At 45.9% G+C, this 27,059-nt stretch overlaps 1 protein-coding gene across 1 annotated transcript in view; it reads right to left on the bottom strand.

Annotated features, from left to right (window-relative positions):
• Positions 1 to 27,059, bottom strand: part of LOC120019184 (forkhead box protein N3-like) — a 115,888-nt gene that overhangs the window by 35,556 nt on the left and 53,273 nt on the right. Inside the window, exons 3-4 of the mRNA XM_038962495.1 lie at positions 20,122 to 20,270; positions 8,212 to 8,267 (exon numbers count right to left, since the gene is read on the bottom strand). Of these exons, the coding sequence (XP_038818423.1) occupies positions 8,212 to 8,267; positions 20,122 to 20,270 (205 nt within the window). The remainder of the gene's footprint in view (positions 1 to 8,211; positions 8,268 to 20,121; positions 20,271 to 27,059) is intronic.

The following is a 27,059-nucleotide window of genomic DNA, read 5'->3' on the forward strand; positions in this document are numbered from 1 at the left end:
AGCTGTGGGACTAGGATAGTGAGCTGTGAGACTGGGATAGTGAGCTGTGGGACTGGGAGAGTGAGCTGTGGGACTGGGACAGTGAGCTGTGGGACTGGGAGAGTGAGCTGTGGGACTGGGAGAGTGAGCTGTGGGACTGGGAGAGTGAGCTGTGGGACTGGGAGAGTGAGCTGTGGGACTGGGATAGTGAGGTGTGGGACCGGCATAGTGAGCTGTGGGACTGGGACTGGGACAGTGAGCTGTGGGACTGGGATAGTGAGCTGTGAGACTGGGACAGTGAGCTGTGAGACTGGGACAGTGAGCTGTGAGACTGGGATAGTGAGCTGTGGGACTGGGATAGTGAGCTGTGAGACTGGGATAGTGAGCTGTGAGACTGGGACAGTGAGCTGTGAGACTGGGATAGTGAGCTGTGGGACTGGGATAGTGAGCTGTGAGACTGGGACAGTGAGCTGTGAGACTGGGATAGTGAGCTGTGGGACTGGGATAGTGAGCTGTGGGACTGGGACAGTGAGCTGTGGGACTGGGACAGTGAGCTGTGGGACTGGGATAGTGAGCTGTGAGACTAGGATAGTGAGCTGTGAGACTGGGACAGTGAGCTGTGAGACTGGGATAGTGAGCTGTGAGACTGGGATAGTGAGCTGTGAGACTGGGACAGTGAGCTGTGGGACTGGGATAGTGAGCTGTGAGACTAGGATAGTGAGCTGTGAGACTGGGATAGTGAGCTGTGGGACTGGGAGAGTGAGCTGTGAGACTGGGACAGTGAGCTGTGGGATTGGGATAGTGAGCTGTGGGACTGGGAGAGTGAGCTGTGGGACTGGTAGAGTGAGCTGTGAGACTTGGATAGTGAGCTGTGAGACTGGGATAGTGAGCTGTGGGACTGGGAGAGTGAGCTGTGAGACTGGGATAGTGAGCTGTGAGACTGGGATAGTGAGCTCTGGGACTGGGATAGTGAGCTGTGAGGCTAGGATAGTGAGCTGTGGGACTGGGATAGTGAGCTGTGGGACTGGGATAGTGAGCTGTGGGACTGGGATAGTGAGCTGTGGGACTGGGATAGTGAGCTGTGGGACTGGCATAGTGAGCTGTGGGACTGGGACAGTGAGCTGTGGGACTGGGACAGTGAGCTGTGGGACTGGGACAGTGAGCTGTGGGACTGGGATAGTGAGCTGTGGGACTGGGATAGTGAGCTGTGGGACTGGGATAGTGAGCTGTGAGACTGGGACAGTGAGCTGTGGGACTGGGATAGTGAGCTGTGGGACTGGGACTGGGATAGTGAGCTGTGGGACTGGGATAGTGAGCTGTGAGACTGGGATAGTGAGCTGTGGGACCGGCATAGTGAGCTGTGGGACTGGGACAGTGAGCTGTGGGACTGGGACAGTGAGCTGTGGGACTGGGATAGTGAGCTGTGAGACTGGGATAGTGAGCTGTGAGACTGGGATAGTGAGCTGTGGGACTGGGACAGTGAACTGTGGGACCGGAATAGTGAGCTGTAGGACCGGGATAGTGAGCTGTGGGACCGGGATCGTGAGCTGTGGGACCGGGATCGTGAGCTGTGGGACCGGGATAGTGAGCTGTGGGACCGGGACAGTGAGCTGTGGGACCGGGACAGTGAGCTGTGGGACCGGGACAGTGAGCTGTGGGACTGGGATAGTGAGCTGTGGGACTGGGATAGTGAGCTGTGGGACTGGGACAGTGAGCTGTGGGACTGGGACAGTGAGCTGTGGGACTGGGATAGTGAGCTGTGAGACTAGGATAGTGAGCTGTGAGACTGGGACAGTGAGCTGTGAGACTAGGATAGTGAGCTGTGAGACTGGGACAGTGAGCTGTGGGACTGGGATAGTGAGCTGTGGGACTGGGACAGTGAGCTGTGGGACTGGGATAGTGAGCTGTGAGACTAGGATAGTGAGCTGTGAGACTGGGACAGTGAGCTGTGAGACTAGGATAGTGAGCTGTGAGACTAGGATAGTGAGCTGTGGGACTGGGACAGTGAGCTGTGAGACTGGGATTGTGAGCTGTGGGACTGGGATAGTGAGCTGTGGGACTGGGATTGTGAGCTGTGGGACTGGGATAGTGAGCTGTGGGACTGGGACAGTGGGCTGTGGGACTGGGATAGTGAGCTGTGGGACTGGGATAGTGAGCTGTGGGACCGGCATAGTGAGCTGTGGGACTGGGACTGGGATAGTGAGCTGTGGGACTGGGACAGTGGGCTGTGGGACTGGGATAGTGAGCTGTGAGACTAGGATAGTGAGCTGTGAGACTGGGACAGTGAGCTGTGAGACTGGGATTGTGAGCTGTGGGACTGGGATAGTGAGCTGTGGGACTGGGACTGGGACAGTGAGCTGTGGGACTGGGACAGTGAGGTGTGGGACTGGGACAGTGAGGTGTGGGACCGGCATAGTGAGCTGTGGGACTGGGAGAGTGAGCTGTGAGACTGGGATAGTGAGCTGTGGGACTGGGACAGTGAGCTGTGGGACTGGGACAGTGAGCTGTGGGACTGGGAGAGTGAGCTGTGGGACTGGGATAGTGAGCTGTGGGACTGGGATAGTGAGGTGTGGGACCGGCATAGTGAGCTGTGGGACTGGGACTGGGACAGTGAGCTGTGGGACTGGGATAGTGAGCTGTGAGACTGGGAGAGTGAGCTGTGAGACTGGGATAGTGAGCTGTGAGACTAGGATAGTGAGCTGTGAGACTGGGATAGTGAGCTGTGGGACTGGGATAGTGAGCTGTGAGACTGGGACAGTGAGCTGTGGGACTGGGATAGTGAGCTGTGAGACTGGGAGAGTGAGCTGTGGGACTGGGACAGTGGGCTGTGGGACTGGGACAGTGGGCTGTGGGACTGGGACAGTGGGCTGTGGGACTGGGATAGTGAGCTGTGAGACTAGGATAGTGAGCTGTGAGACTGGGATAGTGAGCTGTGGGACTGGGAGAGTGAGCTGTGGGACTGGGACAGTGAGCTGTGGGACTGGGATAGTGAGCTGTGGGACTGGGAGAGTGAGCTGTGGGACTGGGACAGTGGGCTGTGGGACTGGGACAGTGGGCTGTGGGACTGGGACAGTGGGCTGTGGGACTGGGACAGTGGGCTGTGGGACTGGGATAGTGAGCTGTGAGACTAGGATAGTGAGCTGTGGGACTGGGACAGTGAGCTGTGGGACTGGGATAGTGAGCTGTGGGACTGGGAGAGTGAGCTGTGGGACTGGGAGAGTGAGCTGTGGGACTGGGAGAGTGAGCTGTGGGACTGGGAGAGTGAGCTGTGGGACTGGGAGAGTGAGCTGTGGGACTGGGATAGTGAGGTGTGGGACCGGCATAGTGAGCTGTGGGACTGGGACTGGGACAGTGAGCTGTGGGACTGGGATAGTGAGCTGTGAGACTGGGACAGTGAGCTGTGAGACTGGGACAGTGAGCTGTGAGACTGGGATAGTGAGCTGTGGGACTGGGATAGTGAGCTGTGAGACTGGGATAGTGAGCTGTGAGACTGGGACAGTGAGCTGTGAGACTGGGATAGTGAGCTGTGGGACTGGGATAGTGAGCTGTGAGACTGGGACAGTGAGCTGTGAGACTGGGATAGTGAGCTGTGGGACTGGGATAGTGAGCTGTGAGACTGGGACAGTGAGCTGTGGGACTGGGATAGTGAGCTGTGAGACTAGGATAGTGAGCTGTGAGACTGGGACAGTGAGCTGTGAGACTGGGATAGTGAGCTGTGGGACTGGGATAGTGAGCTGTGAGACTGGGACAGTGAGCTGTGGGACTGGGATAGTGAGCTGTGAGACTAGGATAGTGAGCTGTGAGACTGGGATAGTGAGCTGTGGGACTGGGAGAGTGAGCTGTGAGACTGGGACAGTGAGCTGTGGGATTGGGATAGTGAGCTGTGGGACTGGGAGAGTGAGCTGTGGGACTGGTAGAGTGAGCTGTGAGACTTGGATAGTGAGCTGTGAGACTGGGATAGTGAGCTGTGGGACTGGGAGAGTGAGCTGTGAGACTGGGATAGTGAGCTGTGAGACTGGGATAGTGAGCTCTGGGACTGGGATAGTGAGCTGTGAGGCTAGGATAGTGAGCTGTGGGACTGGGATAGTGAGCTGTGGGACTGGGATAGTGAGCTGTGGGACTGGCATAGTGAGCTGTGAGACTGGCATAGTGAGCTGTGAGACTGGCATAGTGAGCAGATAGTGTAATGTAAGTTCTTACACTTTCCATGCCAATAAAACTTTTTGAACGGAATTTAATTTAGGTAATAGTGTCTGTCCACTGTCCACTACGATACCAGTGGCGGTCAGTGCCATTAAAGAGGGGAGGACAATTATCTCATGAGCATGGCATTTTTCTATTCCAGCATATTGGAAGACTGTCATTCATATTCCATTCACCCAGTTCAATGTAACATCGATAGGTTTAGGCTACATTTACATTTAAGTCATTTAGCAGACGCTCTTATCCAGAGCGACTTACAAATTGGTGCATTCACCTTATGATATCCAGTGGAACAACCACTTTACAATATCCACTTTACACTTTACACACTTTACAATATCCACATATCCCTACCGGCCAAACCCTCCCTAACCCGGACGACGCTAAGCCAATTGTGCGTCGCCCCACGGACCTCCCGGTCGCGGCCGGCTGCGGCAGAGCCTGGGCGTGAACCCAGAGACTCTGGTGGCGCAGCTATCACTGCGATGCAGTGCTCTAGACCACTGCGCCACCCGGGAGATTTCCTACATGCTACTACATGATAATTACATTTTCCCAATACCCATCATGTGGTTGCTACAACCTAGCCTATGAATAAAAGTTTACAATGTAGGTGACACATTCAATACCAACTTGCACACTCTTGCCTGCAACTAGCTGATCTGGGGTGTAATCATTAGTAATCAACAGTTGCAAACGAGAGTTTCTTTTGGACAAATTCTGGTATGTTTATCCCCATTTCGTTCCGTTTGTTTCCGTTTAACTTCTTAGAGATCCCTTCGCGCGCCAATCCCGTTAACGGGATTGATTGTCACGCCCTGGCCATAGTTTGCGTTGTATGTTTCTATGTTTTGTTTGGTCAGGGTGTGATAGGAGTGGGCATTCTATGTTGTATGTCTAGTTTGTCTGTTTCTTTGTCCCTTCTGAAGGGCAGTCCAGAGGCGCCTGAGCCGCCTGAGCTGCCCTTCAGTCCGGAGCTGCCCCTCAGTCCGGAGCTGCCCCTCAGTCCGGAGCTGCCCCTCAGTCCGGAGCTGCCCCTCAGTCCGGAGCTGCCCCTCAGTCCGGAGCTGCCCCTCAGTCCGGAGCTGCCCCTCAGTCTATTTGCTACTGTCACGCCCTGGTCATAGTTTGCGTTGTATATTTCTATGTTTTGTTTGGTCAGGGTGTGATAGGAGTGGGCATTCTATGTTGTATGTCTAGTTTTTTTTTTTCTATGTGTTTGGCCTGATATGCTTCTCAATCAGAGGCAGGTGTTTTTCGTTGTCTCTGATTGGGAGCCATATTTAGGTAGCCTGTTTTGTCATTGTGGGTTGTGGGTGATTGTTCCTGTTACTGTGTTTCCTGTGTGTTTGTGTTCACTATACGGGACTGTTACGTTGTTCGTTCGTTTGTCGGTTTATTGTTTTGTTCGTTGTTTAAGTATTCTGATTAAAATGAATACTCACCACGCTGCATCTTGGTCCTCCTCTCTTTCGCCTGGCGAAGAACGTTACATTGATTTGACACCCAATGAAATAGCAGCGCGCCAAATTCAAAAACAGAAATACTCATAATAATAATTCATCGGTTTAAAGATGAACTTCTTGTTAATCCAGCCACAGTGTCAGATTTCAAAAAGGCTTTACGGCGAAAGCACACCATGCTATTATCTGAGGACAGCACCCCATCAAACAAACACATGAAAATCATATTTCAACCCTCCAGGCGCGACACAATAGTCAGAAATAACAATATAATTCATGCCTTACCTTTGAAGATGTAACGCTCGTCTTTCTCCTCGTCCGAGGATGAGCATGGATCGGACCAATATGCAGCGTGGGTTGAATACATAATGATTTATTTATAATAACGAAGACGGAAAAACACTTAAACAAACTACAAAACAATAAACGACGTGAACAGACCTGTACTTGAGAACATAAAACAAGAACGCACGAACAGGAACGTACACACAAACGAACGAACGAAACAGTCCCTTGTGGCACAAACACTGACACAGGAACAATCACCCACAAACAAACAGTGTGGACAGCCTACCTAAATATGGTTCTCAATCAGAGGAAACGTAAAACACCTGCCCCTGATTAAGAACCATATCAGGCTAATACAACGAACCCAACATAGAAACACATAACATAGAATGCCCACCCCAACTCACGCCCTGACCATACTAAACAAATACAAAACAAGGGAAAACAGGTCAGGAACGTGACAGAAGATCTTCTTCTGTTGGCACTCCAATATGCCCATTAAACATCACAAATGGTCCTTTTGTTCGATAAATTCCGTCGTTATATCTCCAAAATGTCCATTTATTTGGCGTGTTTGATTCAGAAAATACACCGGTTCCAACTCGCGCAACATGACTACAAAGTATCTAATAAGTTACCTGTAAACTTGATCCAAACATTTCAAACAACTTTCCTAATCCAACTTTATATATATTTAAACGTAAATAATCGATAAAATTTAAGACGGAATAAACTGTGTTCAATACCGGACGAAAACAAAGTGGAGCGAGCTTTCAGGTCGTGCGCCCCAACCACAACAGTGCACTTGGCTCTACTCCCAGAAAGGAAATGGCTACTTCTTCATTTCTCGAAGGAAAAACATCAACCAATTTCTAAAGATTATTGCCATCTAGTGGAAGCGATAGGAGCTGCAAGCAAGTGCCTTAGAAATCTAGATCCACATAGAAAACCCATTGAAAAGAGAGTGACCTCAACAACAACAAAAAATCCTGGATGGTTTGTCCTCGGGGTTTCGCCTGCCAAATAAGTTATGTTATACTCACAGGCATAATTTTAACAGTTTTAGAAACGTTAGAGTGTTTTCTATATGCATATCCTAGCTTCTGGGCCTGAGTAGCAGGCAGTTTACTTTGGGCACACTTTTCATCCGGATGTGAAAATAGTGCACCCTAGTCTTAAGAAGTTTTAAGAAACGTTTTTCAACAGAATTGGTGGAATGAAAATTCACTGAGGAGGATGGTCCTCCCCTTCCTCCTCTGAGTAGACTCCACTGTACTATACTGTATCTCACCTCTCTGTCTCTCTTCCTGTTTATCACCCTCCCTCTCTCTATCCCTCGCTATCTGTTCACTATCTCCCCAACTTCTTTATCCATCCTTTCTAACTCCTCACCCCTCCCTCCCATCCGCTAGACCCATCAGTCACAGGCAGGTCTGTAGGGAGGCCGGGCCCCTCAGACACTCTCTACATGGGCTCCTTGACCATTACTCCATTATCACAGCCAAGGCATGGTGGTGGAGGGGATGGAGGACACGGACCAGACATCTAATGTATCCATTTCCCTCCATTTAGAGCACCGCTGTCCCACTGTACTCTCAAAATAGACTGTGATTGGAATTGAATGTCCATTTAAACTGCCAGCCAGCCCACAAGGGACAGAAGAGAGGGAGAGGAAGTCAAGGAGAGGGAGAGAAAGTGAAGAGAGAGAGAGAGAGAGAGAGAGAGAGAGAGAGAGAGAGAGAGAGAGAGAGAGAGAGAGAGAGAGAGAGAAAGTGAAGAGAGAGAGAGAGAGAGAGAGAGAGAGAGAGAGAGAGAGAGAGAGAGAGAGAGAGAGAGAGAGAGGAAAAGTGATGAGCGATGGAAAGTGAAGGGAGATAGAAAGGCGAGAGGGGGATAGAGAGATAAAATGGAGGTGGAAAAACAATCACAGGATGCCTTCCCAAGCTTCAGATCAGATTGTTTTACTTTCAAATGCCCACTCAAACAGAAGCATCCTCTGGAATGTTGTCAAGTGTCAGGACGCAGCACTTGGTATTCTCAAGGTGCCTTCTAAAAAATGATTCAGAACTCCGGATAACACAGGAGTTGGCATCTGAGATGATAGAGAGAGAAAGAGAGAGTGTGAGGAAAGAGAGAGAGAGAGAGTGTCAGGGAGGGACAGAGACAGAGAGAGAGAAAGGGGGAGAGAGGGAGAGAGAGAGGAAGAGAGAGAGGGAGAGAGAGAGAGAGATAGATACAGACACACAAAAAAGACAAGCAATGCTGAGTGGTATCCTACCTTGTAAGAGAACTCCATTCTTTCTGAAGAAGGGACTCCTTGGCCAAAGTATAGGACTGAGGAGAGAGAGAGCGAGAGAGAGAGAGAGAGAGGAGGGAGGGATGAGAGAGAGGGAGGAGAGAGAGAGAGAGATGGTTAATCATTTGGTCATGTAAGCTCTGCTGCAGGCTGCTTCAGACAGACAGAAAGTGTGCGTCCGAAACTGCACCGTATTACCAGGGCCATGGTCAAAAGTACTGCCTTATATACAGTGTTTTCTCTTTTCCACCTCATGAAATAACTAGCATTCTGTTCATTTCATCTTTTGAATTCGCTTGTAAGAAAAGTCTTTAGCCTTGTCCGCTAGAATGAACGATATACATCTTCTAGTGATCTATTGATAGGACAGGCGCCTGTCAGTCACAAACCCAGCGATGTCAGGGCAACACTGTGCTGTCCGTCAGCCCCGCCTCTCTGCACCTGTGTTCTTTTTTATGCCCATTCCTCCTGACAGCTGGTGTAACTGAGTCATGTTTGTAGGCCTCCTTGCTCGCACACACTTTTTCAGTTATGCCCACACATTTTCTATAGGATTGAGGTCAGGGCTTGTGATGGCAACTCCAATACATTGACTTGGTTGTCCTGAAGCCATTTTGCCACAACTTTGGTACAATGTTTGGGGTCATTGTCCATTTGGAAGACCCATTTGCGACCAAGCTTTATTAACTTCCTGACTGATGTCTTGAGATGTTGCTTCAATATATCCACATAATTTTCCTGCCTCATGATGCCATCTATTTTGTGAAGTGCACCAGTCCCTCCTGCCGCAAAGCACCCCCCAACATGATACTGCTACCCCCGTGCTTCACGGTTGGGATGGTGTTCTTCGGCTTGCAAGCCTCCCCCTTTTTCCTCCAAACATAACGATGGTCATCATGGCCAAACAGTTCTATTTTGTTTCATCAGACCGGAGGACATTTCTCAAAAAAGTACGATCTTTGTCCCCATGTGCAGTTGCAAACTGTAGTCTGGCTTTTTTTATGGCGGTTTTGGAGCAGCGGCCTTTCAGGTTATGTCGATATAGGACTCGTTTTACTGTGGATATGGATTATTTTGAACCTGTTTCCTCCAGCATTTTCACAAGGTCCTTTGCTGTTGTTCTGGGATTGATTTGCACTTTTCGCACCAAAGTACGTTCATCTCTAGGAGACAGAACGCGTCTCCTTCCTGAGCGGTATGACGGCTGCGTGGTCCCATGGTGTTTATACTTGCGTACTGTTGTTTGTACAGATGAATGTGATACCTTCAGGCGTTTGGAAATTGCTCCCAAGAATGATCTAGACTTGTGGAGCTCTACAATTTTTTTCTGAGGTCTTGGCTGATTTCTTTTGATTTTCCCATGATGTCAAGCAAAGAGGCACTGAGTTTGAAGGTAGGCCTTGAAATACATCCACAGGTACACCTCCAAATGACAAAAAAAAATTCAATTAGCCTATCAGAAGCTTCTAAAGCCATGACATCATTTTCTAGATTTTTTTCAAGCTGTTTATAGGCACAGTCATTTTAGTGTATGTAAACTTCTGACCCACTGGAATTGCGATCCAGTGAATTATAAGTTAAATAATCTGGTTGTAAACAATTGTTGGAAAAATTACTTGTATCATGCACAAAGTAGATGTCCTAACCGACTTGCCAAAACTATAGTTTGTTAACAAGAAATTTGTGGAGTGGTTGACATACGAGTTTTAATGACTCCAACCTAAGTGTATGTTAACTTCCGACTTCAAATGTAGACACGGCTGACAGACAGGCAACAGCAGTCACACACAGCATCAAATAATGTTAAAGAATCAGCTGCCCATTCACTCCAGTAGCCCCCATAAAATCAGAACTATATAAAAAGCAGAACCATTTCATTCCAAAATAAAATTAACAAACTAGCTATCACTTCCCATTGTAAATGCATTTCATCACCATCTCACTAACCTGTCATCTAAAGTTTAAATGCAACCATGTTTCACAGTCATTATTTTTAAAGAGATAGCTAACAGCAAGCTAGCTGAAACAAAAAACAGCAAAACAGCGCCACTCACCAGATGCCGGTGACCGTTAAAGTGACTCGTAAGTGTAGGCAAGTGATGGGTTGGTCGCGAACGATTGGCTCTTTTTTAACAGATCTTTTAGGTGAACGTTGGGAACCGAATCGCATCGGTTAGCGAGACGTTCATTTGGCTCTTTAATTTGCATACCTAATTTGCATACCACTGCTTTTTGGCGATTATTTGCAGATAAATTATAAAAACATTTGATGAAGATTGTCACGCCCTGACCTTAGTTCCTTTTTTATGTCTCTATTTTGGTTTGGTCAGGGCGTGAGTTGGGGTGGGCATTCTATGTTTTTGTTCTATGTTTTCTATTTCTATGTGTTTGGCCGGGTGTGGTTCTCAATCAGAGGCAGCTGTCTATTGTTGTCTCTGATTGAGAACCATACTTAGGTAGCCTTTTCCCACCTGTGTTTGTGGGTAGTTGTTTTCTGTTTTGTGTTGTTGCACCTTACAGGACTGTTTCGATTTTCGTTTATTCACTTTGTTATTTTGAATTTAGTGTTCAGTTTTCAATAAAGCGTGAACACTTACCACGCTGCGTTTTGGTCCGATCCTTCCTGTTCATCAAACGAAGAAGATCGTTACAAAGATGCTGAATTCTCACTGCAGGAACAATAGGTCGTGGAGAGAGAGACTCATTCTGGTCAAAAATATGATAAAAATAAAATAGATTGAAGGTTGTGAAAGATAATGATACTTAAATGGTATTATTTAAGATATTGATTTAGGCCTAGTGATTTGATTAATGTGTTGACGATGAAGTAGTCAACTGCTGCTTTCTGTGTAGTAAAGCCCATGTTTAACACCTGCTTCATTCTTCAATCATACCTTTAGGTCTATGCGCCTGATGTTGTATAAAAGTGAGGGGTCTGGGGGAACTCCCTCTGATTTTTTTTGCCATTTTCCTGTCATTCTATACTGAACAAAAATATAAACTCAACATCAAAGATTTTACTGAGTTACAGTTGATATAAGGAAATCAGTCAATTGAAATAAATTCCTTAGGACCTAATCTATGGATTTTACATGACTGGGTATACAGATATGCAGATATGCATGTGTTTTGGATGTACTGCTAAATCCTCTAAAATTACGTTTGAGGTGGCTTATAGTAGAGGAATGAACATTAAATTATCTGGCAACAACTCTGGTGGACATTCCTGCAGTCAGCATGCCAATTGCACGCTCTCTCAAAACTTGAGACATCTGTGGCATTGTGTTGTGTGACAAAACTGCACATTTTAGAGTGGCCTTTCATTGTCCCCAGCACAAGGTGCACCTGTGTAATGATCATGATGTTTAATCAGCTTCTTGATATGCCACACCTGTCAGGTGGATGGATTATCTTGGCAAAGGACATATTCTCACTAACAGGGATGTAAACACATTTGTGCACAGCATTTGAGATAAATACACTTTTTGTGTGAACGGAATATTTCTTGTATCTTTTATTTCAGCACTTGAAACATGGGACCAACATTTTACATGTTGCGTTTATATTTTTGTTCAGTGTATAATGTTTCTCAACAGTGTTGACAGAACACAAACTTTTTCTTAGATTTTTGCCAAAACAAATGACATTGAAAGAGTAGATTAGACACGTTTTTCTGACTAGGTTACTAATCTACCGCCTTCCCTCAAAGTCCCACCCACAGTGATTGATTGACAGGTCTGTAACCCTATCAACTCTGTGACTCACAAACAACATGCCCCATTCCCTGGCAATCCCAACCACAGTGATTGACTGTTAAAGGGTTAGTTCACCCAAATAAAAAAATGACACATTGGTTCCCTAACCCAATAAAATACATAATTTGAAGAACAAACATCATTATAGCAATTCCTATATTGCAGTAAATATGACTTTAATCTAAAGGTTTAATGTTAAAAAAGGTTATCTTATTAGAAAATAGTGCTGATTGTATAGGCTTAGACGATATCCAAAACAACTAAAAACAAGCCGAATTCATACTGTCTCTCTGATTTCATTTTCAGTCATTTTATTTGTATAGTCATGTCTTTCTACTCAATACCAAAATGAATTTAACCATTCTGTGAGGTAAAGTTGTTAAAGTATTCAATAATTTAGCTGTGTATTTCAAATGGAATTAAAGGCATTAGAATGTACCAAAATAGCTTGTTCTGACATTTTTTTCAAGGGGGCATGTCACCCGGACCCCCCCAGCCTGGAACTCCCTGGCTGGCTACTATTTCTATTTGGCTGGAAACTCCATGTACTTAGGGAAAACACTGTATATAGAGAATAGAAGCTTTTTGAGACCCAGACAAACTGAAATGAAAGCTGGGGTTTTAGCCCATAAGCCACTGATTCTGATTACAGTGATTATATTCCTGGAAGCCCTTGCATTAACATTAATCTATCCCTATGATTACCAAAGAGAATTACAGCCCAACTGATGTGGTCCACAGAGGTGATTTCTCATGACGGGCCCCCAACACACACACAAACGAGCTTGCACGGATGCACACACATACACATGGACGAACACAGTCGCGAACACGCGCACAAACACATAACAAATAGACAAACAGACACATATTGCACACACCCACACAATTGCAGGAGAATACAGTCACACACAGCACACAGACACACACACACACACTCACATGTTCAGTTCCCTCTGTGTGTGTATCTCTCTCTCTCTCTCTCTCTCTCTCTCTCTCTCTCTCTCTCTCTCTCTCTCTCTCTCTCTCTCTCTCTCTCTCTCTCTCTCTCTCTCTCTCTCTCTCTCTCTCTCTCTCTCTCTCTCTCTCTCTCTCTCTCTCTCTCTCTCTCTCTCTCTCTCTCTCTCTCTCTCTCTCTCTCTCTCTCTCTCTCTCTCTCTCTCTCTCACCAGGCAACAAATAGCTATGTGGTGAGGCTGCACCAGTCTCAGCCCATGTGTTGCCATGGAGGCGTTCCCGTCGCCTAGCAACCAGTGCATTAATCGGTTCGTGAGGCGCTAACTCGTGGCAGACGGTCATTCAGCCCTTGTCCTCCCTCTCTCCCCCTACTTCCCTCGAGACTCCCTCTTCCCTCCTCCCCCTCTCCCCCATCCAGATGCCTATGGGGTGTGAAGGAATGTGCCTGGTTGCTGAAAAGATACCTAGCATGCTCTACCCTTTCTCACTTCCTCTTTCTGCCCATAGAACCCCTAAATGTTCTGGATGTGATGTATTGCAACACCTTGACCCTAGCACACCCAGATATACTGTAGAGCCTGGCTATACCCTAACAACCAGACATACTGTAGAGCCTGGCTATACCCTAACAACCAGACATACTGTAGAGCCTGCCTATACCCTAACAACCAGACATACTGTAGAGCCTGGCTATACCCTGACAACCCAGACATACTGTAGAGCCTGGCTATACCCTAACAACCAGGCACACTGTAGAGCCTGGCTATACCCTAACAACCAGACATACTGTAGAGCCTGGCTATACCCTAACAACCAGACATACTGTAGAGCCTGGCTATACCCTAACAACCAGACATACTGTAGAGCCTGGCTATACCCTAACAACCAGACATACTGTAGAGCCTGGCTATACCCTAAGAACCAGACATACTGTAGAGCCTGGCTATACCCTAACAACCAGACATACTGTAGAGCCTGGCTATACCTTAACAACCAGACATACTGTAGAGCCTGGCTATACCCTAACAACCAGACATACTGTAGAGCCTGGCTATACCCTAACAACCAGACATACTGTAGAGCCTGGCTATACCCTAACAACCAGACATACTGTAGAGCCTGGCTATACCCTAACAACCAGACATACTGTAGAGCCTGGCTATACCCTGACAACCCAGACATACTGTAGAGCCTGGCTATACCCTAACAACCAGACATACTGTAGAGCCTGGCTATACCCTGACAACCAGACATTCTGTAGAGCCTGGCTATACCCTGACAACCCAGACATACTGTAGAGCCTGCCTATACCCTAACAACCAGACATACTGTAGAGCCTGGCTATACCCTGACAACCAGACATACTGTAGAGCCTGGCTATACCCTAACAACCAGACATACTGTAGAGCCTGGCTATACCCTAACAACCAGACATACTGTAGAGCCTGGCTATACCCTGACAACCCAGACATACTGTAGAGCCTGGCTATACCCTAACAACCAGACATACTGTAGAGCCTGGCTATACCCTAACAACCAGACATACTGTAGAGCCTGGCTATACCCTGACAACCAGACATTCTGTAGAGCCTGGCTATACCCTGACAACCCAGACATACTGTAGAGCCTGCCTATACCCTAACAACCAGACATACTGTAGAGCCTGGCTATACCCTAACAACCAGGCACACTGTAGAGCCTGCCTATACCCTAACAACCAGACATACTGTAGAGCCTGGCTATACCCTAACAACCAGACATACTGTAGAGCCTGGCTATACCCTAACAACCAGACATACTGTAGAGCCTGGCTATACCCTAACAACCAGACATACTGTAGAGCCTGGCTATACCCTAACAACCAGACATACTGTAGAGCCTGGCTATACCCTAACAACCAGACATACTGTAGAGCCTGGCTATACCCTAAGAACCAGACATACTGTAGAGCCTGCCTATACCCTAACAACCAGACATACTGTAGAGCCTGCCTATACCCTAACAACCAGACATACTGTAGAGCCTGGCTATACCCTGACAACCCAGACATACTGTAGAGCCTGGCTATACCCTAACAACCAGACATACTGTAGAGCCTGGCTATACCCTAACAACCAGACATACTGTAGAGCCTGGCTATACCCTAACAACCAGACATACTGTAGAGCCTGGCTATACCCTAACAACCAGACATACTGTAGAGCCTGGCTATACCCTAACAACCAGACATACTGTAGAGCCTGGCTATACCCTAACAACCAGGCACACTGTAGAGCCTGGCTATACCCTAACAACCAGACATACTGTAGAGCCTGGCTATACCCTAACAACCAGACATACTGTAGAGCCTGGCTATACCCTAACAACCAGACATACTGTAGAGCCTGGCTATACCCTAACAACCAGGCACACTGTAGAGCCTGGCTATACCTTAACAACCAGACATTCTGTAGAGCCTGGCTATACCCTAACAACCAGACATTCTGTAGAGCCTGGCTATACCCTAACATTGACCATCATACTTGACCTGACATTGATACTGTCTCAATACCACTCACTGAAGGACACTGACATGCCTGTTCTTCTCATGCTGTTTACCGACTACAGAATTGTTTACTTGCTCTCCTCTCCAATAACCCTGTCCACACACAGTTGAAGTCGTAAGTTTACATACACTTAGGTTGGAGTCATTAAGACACGTTTTTTAACCACTCCACAAATTTCTTAACAAACTATAATTTTTGCAAGTCGGTTAGGACATCTACTTTGTGCATGACACAAGTCAATTGTAAACAATTATTTACAGACAGAATATTTCACTTATAATTCACTGTATCACAATTCCAGTGGGTCAGAAGTTTACATACACTAAGTTGACTCTACATATAAACAGCTTGGAAAATTCCAGAAAATGATGTCATGGCTTTAGAAGCTTCTGATAGGCTAATTGACAGCATTTGAGTCAATTGGAGGTGTACCTTTGGATGTGTTTCAAGGCCTACCTTCAAACTCAGTGCCTCCTTGCTTGACATCATGAGAAAATCAAAAGAAATCAGCCAAGACAATTGTAGACCTTCACAAGTCTGGTTCATCCTTGGGAACAATTTCCAAACGCCTGAAGGTACCACGTTCATCTGTACAAACAATATTACGCAAGTATAAAGACCATGGGACCACGCAGCCGTCATACCTCTCAGGAAGGAGAAGCGTTCTTTGGTGTGAAAAGTGCAAATCAATCCCAGAACAACAGCAAAGGACTCTGTGAAGATGCTGGAGGAAACAGGTACAAAAGTATCTATATCCATAGGAAAACGAGTCCAATATCGACATAACCTGAAAGGCCGCTCAGCAAAGAAGAAGCCACTGCTCCAAAACCGCCATAAAAAAGCCAGACAACAGTTTGCAACTGCACATGGGGACAAAGTTTTACTTTTTGGAGAAATGTCCTCTGGTCTGATGAAACTAAAAGATAGAACTGTTTGGCCATAATGACCATCGTCATGTTTGGAGGAAAAAGGGGGAGGCTTGCAAGCCGAAGAACACCATCCCAACCATGAAGCACGGGGGTGGCAGCATCATGTTGTGGGGTGCTTTGCTGCAGGAAGGACTGGTGCACTTCACAAAATAGATGGCATCATGAGGAGGAAAATGATGTGGATATATTGAAACAACATCTCAAGACGTCAGTCAGGAAGGTAAAGCTTGGTCGCAAATGGGTCTTCCAAATGGACAATGACCCCAAGCATACTCTCAAAGTTGTGGCAAAATGGCTTAAGGACAAGTCAATGTATTGGAGTGGCCATCACAAAGCCCTGACCTCAATCCTGTAAAAAATGTGTGGGCAGAACTGAAAAAGCATGTGCAAGCAAGGAGGCCTAAAAACCTGACTCAGTTACACCAGCTCTGTCAGGAGGAATGGGCCAAAATTCACCCAACTTATTGTGTGAACCTTGTGGAAGGCTATCTGAAACGTTTGACCCAAGTTAAACAATTTAAAGGCAATGTTACCAAATACTAATTGAGTGTATGTAAACTTCTGACCCACTGGGTATGTGATGAAAGAAATAAAAGCTTAAATAAATCATTCTCTCTACTATTATTCTGACATTTCCCATTCTTTAAATAAAGTGGTGATCCTAACGGACCTAAGACAGGGCATTTTTATTTGGATTAAATGTCAGGAATTGTGAAACACTGAGTTTAAATGTATTTTGCTAAGGTGTATGTAAACTTCCAACTTCAACTGTATGTCCATCCCAGGCAAGTCTCAATAGGAAATGTATTCACATTTATTCCCTTCTTCCATGCTGTATGTAGTGGAGAAACGGACATATTCCTTTTTCTACCATCGTCCAATTTGTTCTACCTCCCCATCCCTCATTGTTAGAAATTACACTTTTACGTTTTACGTCGAGCCAACTATTCCCTCTTACACAGTCCAGTGGTTCTGCGAGCCAACCTGCCCACCGTCTGACTGGCTGACTGGCTGACTGGCTGACCGACTGGCTGACCGACTGTCTGACTGGCTGACCGACTGTCTGACTGGCTGACCGACTGTCTGACTGGCTGACCGACTGTCTGACTGGCTGACCGACCGTCTGACTGGCCGACCGACCGGCTGACTGGCCGACCGACTGTCTGACTGGCCGACCGACTGTCTGACTGGCTGACCGACTGTCTGACTGGCCGACCGACTGTCTGACTGGCTGACCGACTGTCTGACTGGCTGACCGACTGTCTGATTGGCTGACCGACCGGTTGACTGGCCGACCGACTGTCTGACTGGCCGACCGACTGTCTGACTGGCCGACCGACTGTCTGACTGGCCGACCGACTGTCTGACTGGCCGACCGACTGTCTGACTGGCTGACCGACTGTCTGACTGGCCGACCGACTGGCTAACTGGCTGACCGACTGTCTGACTGACTGACTCACTCTCTGACTGGCTGACCGACTGTCTGACTGGCTGACCGACTGTCTGACTGGCCGACCGACTGTCTGACTGGCCGACCGACTGTCTGACTTGCCGACCGACTGTCTGACCGGCTGACCGACTGGCTGACCGACTGGCTGACTGGCTCACCGACTGTCTGACTGGCTGACCGACTGGGAGTCGGAGGAGAAGAGAAGAGAGAGGAAAAAATCTCTAGATGAATCGTGATTCCCTCTGACATACCCTCTGGGATGAGAGAAAACAAGAGGAATAGAGAGAACAGGAGAGGAAGGGAAAGGAGAGGGAGAGGGTTGGTGTTGTGGGGGTAACAGGGAAGTATAGAGGCAGGTAAAAAGAGGGGGATGTGGGGAGGAAGGGAGGGAATAGAATGTGCAGATGAAATGGGAGAATTGGTTGGAGGATAAATTGGGGGGACAAAAAGAGAGGGAGAGAAGAAAGAACAGAAGGAAGGAGAAGTAAGAGGGCAGAAAGTGAGGGAAAGAGTGTATGAGGGGAGTGTATGAGGGGAGTGTGTGAGGGGAGTGTATGAGGGGAGTGTGTGAGGGGAGTGTGTGAGGGGAGTGTGTGAAGGGAGTGTGTGAAGGGAGTGTGTGAGGGGAGTGTGTGAGGGGAGTGTGTGAAGGGAGTGTGTGAAGGGAGTGTGTGAGGGGAGTGTATGAGGGCAGTGTGTGAGTGGAGTGTATGAGGGGAGTGTATGAGGGGAGTGTGTGAGGGGAGTGTGTGAGGGGAGTGTGTGAGGGGAGTGTGTGAAGGGAGTGTGTGAAGGGAGTGTATGAGGGGAGTGTGTGAAGGGAGTGTATGAGGGGAGTGTGCGAGGGGAGTGTGTGAGGGGAGTGTATGGGGGAAGTGTGTGTGTGCGTGTATGTGTGTGTGTGCGTACGTGCACTATACTGTATACAAAAGTGTGTGGACATCCCTTCAAATTAGTGGATTTGACTATTTCAGCGACACCTGTTGCTGACAGGTGTATTAAATTGAGCACACAGCCTTGCAATCTCCATAGACAAACCTTGGCAGTAGAATGGCCTTACTGAAGAGCTCAGTGACATTCAACGTGGCACCGTCATAGGATGAACGAGTCAGTTCGTCAAATTTCTGCCCTGCTGGAGCTGCCCCGGTCAACTGTACTGTAAGTGCTGTTGTTGTGAAGTGGATACATTAAGGAGCAACAATGGCTCAGCCAAAAAGTGGTAGGCCACACAAGCTCACAGAACGGGACCGCTGAGTGCTGATGCGCATAGCGTGTAAAAATTGTCTGTCCTCGGTTGCGACCCTCACTACCGTGTTCCAAACTGTCTTTGGAAGCAACATCAGCACAAGAACTGTTCGTCGGGAGCTTCATGAAACGGGTTTCCATGGCCGAGCAGCCGCACACAAGCCTCAGATCACCATGCGCAATGCCAAGCGTCAGCTGGAGTGGTGTAAAGTTCCCCACCATTGGACTCTGGAGCAGTGGAAACATGTTCTCTGGAGTGATGAATCACGCTTTGGCAGATGCCAGGAGAACGCTGCCTGCTCGAATGCATAGTTGCCAACTGCAAAATTTGGTGGAGGAGGAATAATGGTCTGGGGCTGTTTTTCATGGTTCAGGCTATGCCACTTAGTTCCAGTGAAGGAAAATCTTAACACTACAGCATACAATGACATTCTAGCAGATTCTGTGCTTCCAACTTTGTGGACACAGTGTGGAGAAGGCCCTTTCTTGTTTCAGAATGACAATGCCCCCGTGCTCAAAGCGAGGTCCATACAGAAATGTTTTTTTCGAGATCAGTGTGGAAGAACTTGACTGGCCTGCACAGAGCCCTGAACTCAACCCCATCGAACTCCTTTGGGATGAACTGGAATGCCGACTACAAGCCAGGCCTAATCGCACAACATCAGCGCCCCGACCTCACTAATGCCTTCGTGGCTGAATTGATGTACAGGTTCCTGCAGCGATATTCCAAAATCTTCCCAGAAGAGTGGAGGCTGTTCTAGCAGCAAAGGAGGGGCACCAACTCCATATTAATGCCCATGATTTTGGAATGAGATGTTCGACGAGCAGGTGTCCTCATACTGTACTTTTGGTCATGTAGTGTACGTGCGTGCACATGTGCGAGACTGTGAAAGGTGTGTGGTTATCTGTGATATGCCTGAGGGAAAAGCAAGGGAGGGGGGAAATGCTACATAGGAGGAGTAAATGAGCGGATAGAATGAGTAAAGAGAGAGTGAGAGGTGTATAGTTACCTGTGATATGCCTGAGGAGAGGTGGGAGAAGAGGTGAAGGGGGTAACCAGTCCCGGGGAGTAGGGGTGGTACGGGGTCTTCTTCAAGGCCTGGATCAGGTTGTGTCTGTATTCTGGATCTATGGACCACAACGAGCCTTTACCTATACTCTGAGAGAGGGAGCGAGACAGAGGAGGGAGATGAGGAAGAAAAGAAAGAGGATTATTTAGCTAACAACATGAAAACACGGGAATCTTGACCATTTGAACGACGGCTGTATGGCTACCGTCCACTGTCCCTCAGAAACCAGTCTACAGAGAGACAAACCACACCACAAGTAAACAGAGAGACACCAGACCACAAGTAAACACAGAGACACCAGACCACAAGTAAACACAGAGACAAACCAGACCACAAGTAAACACAGAGAGAAACCAGACCACAAGTAAACACAGAGACAAACCAGACCACAAGTAAACACAGAGACAAACCAGACCACAAGTAAACACAGAGACAAACCAGACCACAAGTAAACACAGAGAGAAACCAGACCACAAGTAAACACAGAGACAAACCAGACCACAAGTAAACACAGAGAGAAACCAGACCACAAGTAAACACAGAGACACCAGACCACAAGTAAACACAGAGACACCATACCACAAGTAAACACAGAGATACCAGACCACAAGTAAACATAGAGACAAACCAGACCACAAATAAACACATAGACACCAGACCACAAGTAAACACAGAGACACCAGACCACAAGTAAACACAGAGACACCAGACCACAAGTAAACACAGAGACACCAGACCACAAGTAAACACAGAGACACCAGACCACAAGTAAACACAGAGACAAACCAGACCACAAGTAAACACAGAGACAAACCAGACCACAAGTAAACACAGAGACAAACCAGACCACAAGTAAACACAGAGACACCAGACCACAAGTAAACACAGAGACACCAGACCACAAGTAAACACAGAGACATACCAGACCACAAGTAAACACAGAGACAAACCAGACCACAAGTAAACACAGAGACACCAGACCACAAGTAAACACAGAGACAAACCAGACCACAATTAAACACAGAGACACCAGACCACAAGTAAACACAGAGACACCAGACCACAAGTAAACACAGAGACACCAGACCACAAGTAAACACAGAGACATACCAGACCACAAGTAAACACAGAGACAAACCAGACCACAAGTAAACACAGAGACAAACCAGACCACAAGTAAACACAGAGACACCAGACCACAAGTAAACACAGAGACACCAGACCACAAGTAAACACAGAGACACCAGACCACAAGTAAACACAGAGACACCAGACCACAATTCCAAACTTAGTCAACATCCAGCACCAGGGTTGGGTAACTTACTTTTCAAATGTAATACGTTACAGTTACTAGTTACCTGTCCAGAATTGTAATCAATAACATACATTTTGGATTACCCAAACTCAGTAACGTAATCTGATTACTTCCGGGTTACTTTCCCTTTAAGAGGCATTAGAATACAAAAAGGATCCATCAAACGCATTTGGTGTGTCATCATAGTGGTCTCTGACTTGTGGTCAGCCTCGCTCAGGTGGAACAAACTTAAACGTGCACCTTTTTCCAATGATGAATGGAATGTCAATGAGAAAACAAAAAGATGTCATAATGTAATTATTGTGTCATTATTTTTCTATTTTATTCCTTGTGTTATTATATAAATATTTCTTCAATTGTTTCCTCTATTTCTCTATTTTTTTCTGCATTGTTGGGAAGGGCCCGTAAGAATTTCAGTGTTGGTCTATACCTGTTGTTCAGGAAGCATGTGACAAAAACTATTTGATTTTATGTATTTTTTCGTAAATATTTAAAAGTAATCCAAGAAGTAATCATCTAGATTTTCAAAAGTATCTGTAATCTGATTACAATATTTTAGCTGGTAACATAAATGATTACAAAAAATAAAAAAGATTACAAGTAACTGAAAACAAAAAATACAAAAAATATTGTAACTGATTGCATGTAATTAGTTACTCCCCAACCCTGTCCAGCACCACAGATCAACGCTCTCCATATTTCCTGTCTTTCTGTTGTTGTCAAAACAAAAATGCCCCTAGTTCTATTAAAAAAGCTGTGTCCACTGAAGGAGATAAATGTCATGTACAGCAATGCAGCTCAATACTTCGTGGTACTTTGTTGGTTACAGTGAGCAAAGAAGACCGTCACCATCAACCATAGTTAACAAGTTTTTCATGTTATTCCGCCATTGCCATACATATACCACAGGTGCCGTAAAAGAGTGTCGTAAACCAGCACATCAATACATACTTCTCCACTTTGATCACATGATGTCAGATAGAAACAACAGGAGGGAGTCCGACAGAGGAGTGACAAGAAATAAGTCTGTGTGTGTGTGTGTGTGTGTGTGTGTGTGTGTGTGTGTGTGTGTGTGTGTGTGTGTGTGTGTGTGTGTGTGTGTGTGTGTGTGTGTGTGTGTGTGTGTGTGTGTGTGTGAGACTGCGACGTCAAAACAGTACATACATAAATATAATCAATCCCAACACTGTGACTTTTTCAGTTTTGAAATGATGCAGATACAAAGCAACAAATGGTTTGGTAACGTTGATTTGGGCCATGTGTATAGACCTAGCTACAACATTGTGAATACTGTCACTGGATATTAGATGATGTCAATGTCATGTTTGTGTATCTACAGTTGAAGTCGGAAGTTTACAGACACCTTAGCCAAATACATTTAAACTCAGTTTTTCATAATTCCTGAGATGTAATCCTAGTAAAAATTCCCTGTCTTAGGTCAGTTAGGATCACCACTTTATTTTAAGAATGTGAAATGTCAGAATAATAGTAGAGAATGATTTATTTCAGCTTTTCTTTATTTCATCACATTCCCAAACGGTCAGAAGTTTACATACACTCAATTAGTATTTGGTAGCATTACCTTTAAATTGTTTAACTTGGGTCAAACGTTTCGGGTAGCCTTCCACAAGCTTCCCACAATAAGTTGGGTGAATTTTGACCCATTCCTCCTGACACAGCTGGTGTAACTGAGTCATGTTTGTAGGCCTTCTTGCTCGCACACACTTTAAGTTCTGACCACAAATTTTCTATAGGATTGAGGTCAGGGCTTTGTGATGGCCACTCCAATACATTGACTTTGTTGTTCTTAAGCCATTTTGCCACAACTTTGGAAGTGTGCTTGGGGTCAAAGTCCGTTTGGAAGACCCATTTGCGACCAAGCTTTAACTTCCTGACTGATGTCTTGAGATGTTGCTTCAATATATCCACGTCATTTTCCGTCCTCATAAAGAACATTTTGTGAAGTGCACCAGTCCCTCCTGCAGCAAAGTACCCACACAACATGATGCTGCCACCCCCGTGCTTCACGGTTGGGATGGTGTTCTTCGGCTTGCAAGCCTCCCCCTTTTTCCACCAAACATAAAGATGGTCATTATGGCCAAACAGTTCTATTTTTGTTTCATTAGACCAGAGGACATTTCTCCAAAAAGTATGATCGTTGTCCCCATGTGCAGTTGCAAAACGTAGTCTAGCTTTTTTATGGCGGTTTTGGAGAAGTGGCTTCTTCCTTGCTGAGCGGCCTTCCAGGTTATGTCGATATAGGGCTCATTTTACTGTGGATATAGATACTTTTGTACCTGTTTCCTCCAGCATTTTCACAAGGTCCTTTGCTGTTGTTCTGGGATTGATGTGCACTTTTCGCACCAAAGTACATTCATCTCTAGGAGACAAAACGCGTCTCCTTCCTGAGCGGTATGACGGCTGCGTGGTCCCATGGTGTTTATACTTGCGTAGCATTGTTTGTACAGATGAATGTGGTACCTTCAGGGGTTTGGAAATTGCTCCCAAGAATGATCCAGACTTGTGGAGGTCTACATTTATTTTCTGAGGTCTTTGCTGATTTCTTTTGATTTTCCCATGATGTCAAGCAAAGAGGCACTGGTTTGAAGGTAGACCTTGAAATACATCCACAGGTACACCTCCAATTGACTCAAATGCTGTCAATTAGCCTATCAGAAGCTTCTAAAGCCATGACATCATTTTCTGGAATTTTCCAAATTTTTTAAAGGCACCGTCAACTTAGTGTATGTAAACTTCTGACCCACTGGAATTGTGATACAGTGAATTATAAGTGAAATAATCTGTCTGTAAACAATTGTTGGAAAAATTACTTGTGTCATGCACAAGGTAGATGTCCTGATTGACTTGCCAAAACTATAGTTTGTTAAAGAGAAATTTGTGGTGTGGTTGAAAGATTAGCTTTATTGTCTCCAACCTAAGTGTATGTAAACTTCCGACTTCAACCGTATAAACAGTTTCAGTCAAAAAGGTTGGACATAACTACTCATTACAGGGTTATCTTTATTTTTACTATTTTCTACATTGTGGAATAATAGTGAAGACATCAAAACTATATAAAAACACATATGGAATCATGTAGTTACCAAAAAAGTGTTAAACAAATCAAAATCTATTTTATATTTGAGATGCTTCAAAGTAGCCACCCTTTGCCTTGATGACAGCTTTGCACGCTTTTACTTCACTACATTCTTGAAGAAAATAATCTACTTTCTACTCCATACGTTTTCCCTGACACCCAAAAGTACTCCATACATTTCGAATGCTTTGCAGGACAGGATAATGATCCAATTGATGTACTAACTAATAAAACACGTGGTCATTCCCCTACTGCCTCTCCTCTCCTGTCCTCTCCTGTCCTCTCCTGTCCTCTCCTGTCCTCTCCTCTCCTCTCCTCTCCTCTCCTCTCCTCTCCTCTCCTCTCCTCTCCTCTCCTCTTGTCGCCTCCTCTCCTCTCCTCTCCTCCTCTCCTCTCACTGTCCTCTCCCTCTCCTTTCCTATTGTCTCCTCCTCTCTTCTCCTCTTCTTTTCTCTCCTCCTCTCCCTCTCCTCCACCTCCTCCTCTCTTCTCCACTCTTCCTCTCTTCCCCACTCTTCCTCTCGTCTCCTCCTCTCGTCTCCTTCTCTCCTCTCGTCTTCTCCTCTCCCAGACCGTGTCAAGGTACCATTTTCTAAAGCCCACTGGAGGTTTCTTCCACAGCTCTGAGTACCCTCCCTTCTGGATAATTCCATTATGTGGAGCTGGTTTATCCTAATTCACCCAGACAACACCAGGTCTGCGTCTCAAACAGTGGTGACCCGACATTCAGGCCAGGGCCACACCTGTTTTGAGACCCACATTTTTAGCAAAAAAAAATATATATTTATATATAAAATAAAAAATTGAGGGGGCTTGCCTGTTATTTTGGCATTAATATGTGTCACATATCAGTTTGCAACAATGTAAAATATATATCATTGAGTTAATAAAGCTGCAGACAAACATGGTCTCTTTTTTGTTTTCTTGAGTAAAACAGCTCCAAAATGCAGGTGTTTCAGCCTAGCTCAGCGCTTTCTGTGGTGGTGGGGCGACCCAGCAGAAAATATTGAGCATTCCGCCCATGATTGGCTCAGTGTTCTGTCACTCATGGGGACACTACATCACTGCCAAGTCTAGGGGTAGAGCTTGAAAATTCAAGCCCCTTGGGTGCTGCCATAGAGTTACATTAGAAGTGCCCATCCAAGAAGGCTCAAGTTCATTGACCACAGATAAAATGACGTCAAATCACGTTATATCTAACGTAGCTTTGATTGGACTGTCAACATGTCAACATCATACTTTCAAAATCTTAGCTAGCAGTCATCATCATGAATCAAGTCGACAATCTACTGGCAAATCCTTTTTAATCCTTGTCATATGAAGAGAAATAATGAAGAAAAATTATAGATAAAACGTATCGGTGCTCAACGACCATTGGACATAAACATTACACAACAAGTTGGAAATTGCAAATTCAACAATGAGTGGTTTGGAAGGAATCCGTGGCTAACTGCAAGCATTGCAAAGCAATCATTAGCCTGCTATTCAGTGAAGTGGCTGTGTGGTCCCAAGTCTGAGATTAAGGTTCTCGTTTCCTAGTTTATAATTATAAACATTCAACACTGGCCATACAGTCAATGAAGCATGATTTGTGCCGGCCTCAAAACAACTGTTAACTCGGAACTGCAAAATCTGACTTTATTGAGTTCAAGACAACTGGGAACTTGGACAAATGAGCTACGACTGGGTAAATACGTTTTGAACTTTCTCCAACTCGGAATTGTAAATCCAGAACTCGGGCCTCTTTCTAGAGCTATAACCTGAAGATCACTGACATCATCATGATTCATCCCTAGAATATATTTACGTGTTCCCAGTTCCAGAGAATGGCAGACTTTGATTACAAAGTTTGATAACAAAATTTGCCCATAAAGGACAACCGCGCCACCTTCCTATTCAAGTGAGCACAGCACAACAAGGTGAGCTCAAAAATGTCTTGTATGCTGCTGCATAAATGATGTAATATGCCAGGGAGATATGTATACTGGGAAAGGGAAAGGGGGATACCTAGTCAGCTGTCCAACTGAATGTATTCAACTGAAACTGTAGCTAAGAAACTAATACTAAGTGTATGTTACGTAGTAAGCTGTTAGTAGCCAATGTGCCTCACCCTAATAATTTGGTCTATTTTCACCTCTTAATTTTGCCTGCTGTTCTGACTTGGTGGTGCACATGTAGTCTATAACCTATTTTTGAGAAAAGTAATCATTGAATATTGTAAGAGCTTTCATAGCCTGCTTATATGCCCCCTTTATTTATCCTACGGTTCTGACCTGGTGTACAGGGAGAATACTGTAAGAACGACCCATGTTCTGAATTCTGTTGCTGTACGTATCAAATGTGTTAAACAAATAGTTATATTTTCTACGTCCATCCTAGCTCGCTCATTAATGTCTTAATCGAAATTACGGATTGCCTCTTATCCGCTTGTCGTCCCCTAATGCCATAAATTGTACATCTCAATTG

This window comes from Salvelinus namaycush, chromosome 24, assembly GCF_016432855.1.
Source record: "Salvelinus namaycush isolate Seneca chromosome 24, SaNama_1.0, whole genome shotgun sequence".
NCBI lineage: Eukaryota > Metazoa > Chordata > Actinopteri > Salmoniformes > Salmonidae > Salvelinus > Salvelinus namaycush.